This window comes from Nannospalax galili, unplaced genomic scaffold, assembly GCF_000622305.1.
Source record: "Nannospalax galili isolate Female #2095 unplaced genomic scaffold, S.galili_v1.0 scaffold579, whole genome shotgun sequence".
Classification (NCBI taxonomy): Eukaryota; Metazoa; Chordata; class Mammalia; order Rodentia; family Spalacidae; genus Nannospalax; species Nannospalax galili.
Genome location: NW_008344599.1, coordinates 1641329 through 1643503, shown reverse-complemented (window position 1 = coordinate 1643503; position 2175 = coordinate 1641329). Strand labels below are relative to the sequence as shown.

The 2175-nt window shown below is 42.8% G+C and overlaps 1 protein-coding gene across 1 annotated transcript; it reads right to left on the bottom strand.

Moving 5' to 3' along the window:
* Positions 1 to 1007: 1007 nt before the first annotated feature.
* LOC103740246 (olfactory receptor 10J3-like) lies at positions 1008 to 1949 on the bottom strand. The gene has a single exon (XM_008840840.1). The coding sequence runs from the start codon at positions 1947 to 1949 to the stop codon at positions 1008 to 1010; it is 942 nt and encodes a 313-aa protein (XP_008839062.1).
* Between the last annotated feature and the right edge of the window lie 226 nt (positions 1950 to 2175).

The following is a 2175-nucleotide window of genomic DNA, read 5'->3' as shown; positions in this document are numbered from 1 at the left end:
GCTTCTGCCTCCAGATGCTTGAATTAAAAATGTGTGCCACCACGTCCAGCACCTCTATAAACAATTTTAAATGAATCAAGCCAATCAGGACTACAAAGGGAAAACCTGTCTCAAAAGAATAAAAAATTTAAAAATTAAGTGAAGCTTTAGATTTGTTTGCTAATAAAAAGTCTCAGGTTTAAGTGCTTATGATGTTTGTAACATTATGTTTACTTCAGAGTTTAGGTCCCCCTGCAAAGAAACTCTACTGTGACTGGTGCCCTTTTAAACTCTATTCTCTTTCACTTCTGTGCTGAAAATAAAAACAAAGAAACAAACAACTTTTAACATGATCCCCCTTTCAGTCTGAGTGCTCTTAGCTATGCTGTGCATGTCCAGACAACCGACAGCACACCTCTCCCAGTAGCAGGTGTCTTTTTGTGCCCATGTTTGCCCTAACTATTGCTCTTTCCAGGTAAGTAAAGCAGTTCCATCTGCTTAGAAAATGAGCCTCCAGAGCTTTGAAGAAACCCTGATTGTAATGCAAAACACACACACGCACACACACACACAAAGCTACAAAAACAAAATATAAGTGTCTTTGACCGAAAGGTGTATATATTTGTGTCTTGTCACAAAACTGCACAAATTACTCTGACTTCAACAATGAAGACTTTTCAAGATGTGTTCAAAATCTTTTGTTTATGATGTTTAGAAGCTTGCTGGACTTTGTGTCTCCTGTAATTTGTAAAAAGTAACTGAAAATATTTAGACTGTGTGTAGTTGTGCACAGATGTTGATGAATGCATCAGGGTGTGCATAGTGCAGACATATAAATCTACTGCATACTTCTGGGTATGCCTAGAACAGGAGCCATAAAAGCAGGACTACCCCAAAAGGAAGCCTCCTGCTTGATCAATAAATTCAATTTACTTTGCTTTTCTTGATGCTCTATGTAAAAGCATTATTGAAATAGCAGAAAATAAGTACCTATAGAATCAAAGAAAATGCCTTCAAGAAAGGTCCCATTAAGAGGAAAGAGGCTTTAAACCCATAGCTCTTCTTAGAGCATCTTTGACCTCCGTATTCCTCAGACTGTACACCATTGGATTCAGTAAAGGAGTGATGACAGTGTAGGTCACTGAGATGAGTCTATCCTGTCCCAGGGAACTCTGGGACTTGGGCTTCAAGTATATAATTGAGGCACAGCCATAGTGGATGATGACAACTGTGAGGTGGGAGGCACAGGTGGCAAAGGCCTTCTTTCGACCTTCAGCTGAAGCAATCTTGAGGATGGTAGAGATAATCACGACATAGGATATGAAGACTAGGCCCATAGGTAAGACAAGGACACACACACTAACAACAAAGTTGATGATCTCATTAACAGTGGTGTCTGTGCAAGCCAGCTTCAACAGAGGTCTCACATCACAGAAGAAGTGAGAGATGGCAAAGCCATCACAGAAAGGCAGGCCAAACACGGATGTTACCTGCACAATGGCCATGCACAGACCAATTCCCAGTGACCCAGATGCCAAGTAGATACAGGTCTTCCTATCCATAATTACTGAATACCTTAGGGGGTTACAGATAGCCACATAACGGTCATATCCCATTGCTGTGAGCAGGAAGCAGTTGTTGATACCGAAAGTTAGATAAAAGAAGAGCTGGGCTGCACAGCCTTGGATCCTTATGAGCTGGTGAGGATTCAGGAGCCCAGAAAGCATACAGGGAATGATGGCAATGGTATAGCAGGTCTCAGAGATAGAAAGCATGCTCAGAAAGAAGTACATGGGCATCTGGAGGTGACGGTCCACACGAATAATAGTCACAATGATCACGTTGCCATACAGAGTCAGCAGGTACAACGTTAGAAAAACAGCAAAGAAGACAAGCCTGTGCTTCCGATCAAAGCTGGAGAAGCCTTCAAAGAGGAAGTCAGTCACAAAGGTAGAGTTTCGCTTTGGCATTGAGGTATATAGGCTCCAGGGAGCGGGACAAAGGGAAGAAAGGTGTGAGGAGTTGACCATGAAGCAGAGTAGGCAGGACCGAGACCTTAAGTGAAGATTGTGTCCAGCCTGCGCAAGGTTTAGACCCTAGAGTCATCAGGGCTCAGCTACTGCAGTGCTGTGTCTTCCTCTGTGCTCACCTCTTCTTTGCAGCTGTAGAAGAGTTCACCGACAGAGTAGGCAGGAC

Coding starts and splice junctions, on each gene's coding strand:
- LOC103740246 (XM_008840840.1), bottom strand. CDS start 1,949: ATGCCAAAGCGAAACTCTACCTTTGTGACTGACTTCCTCTTTGAAGGC.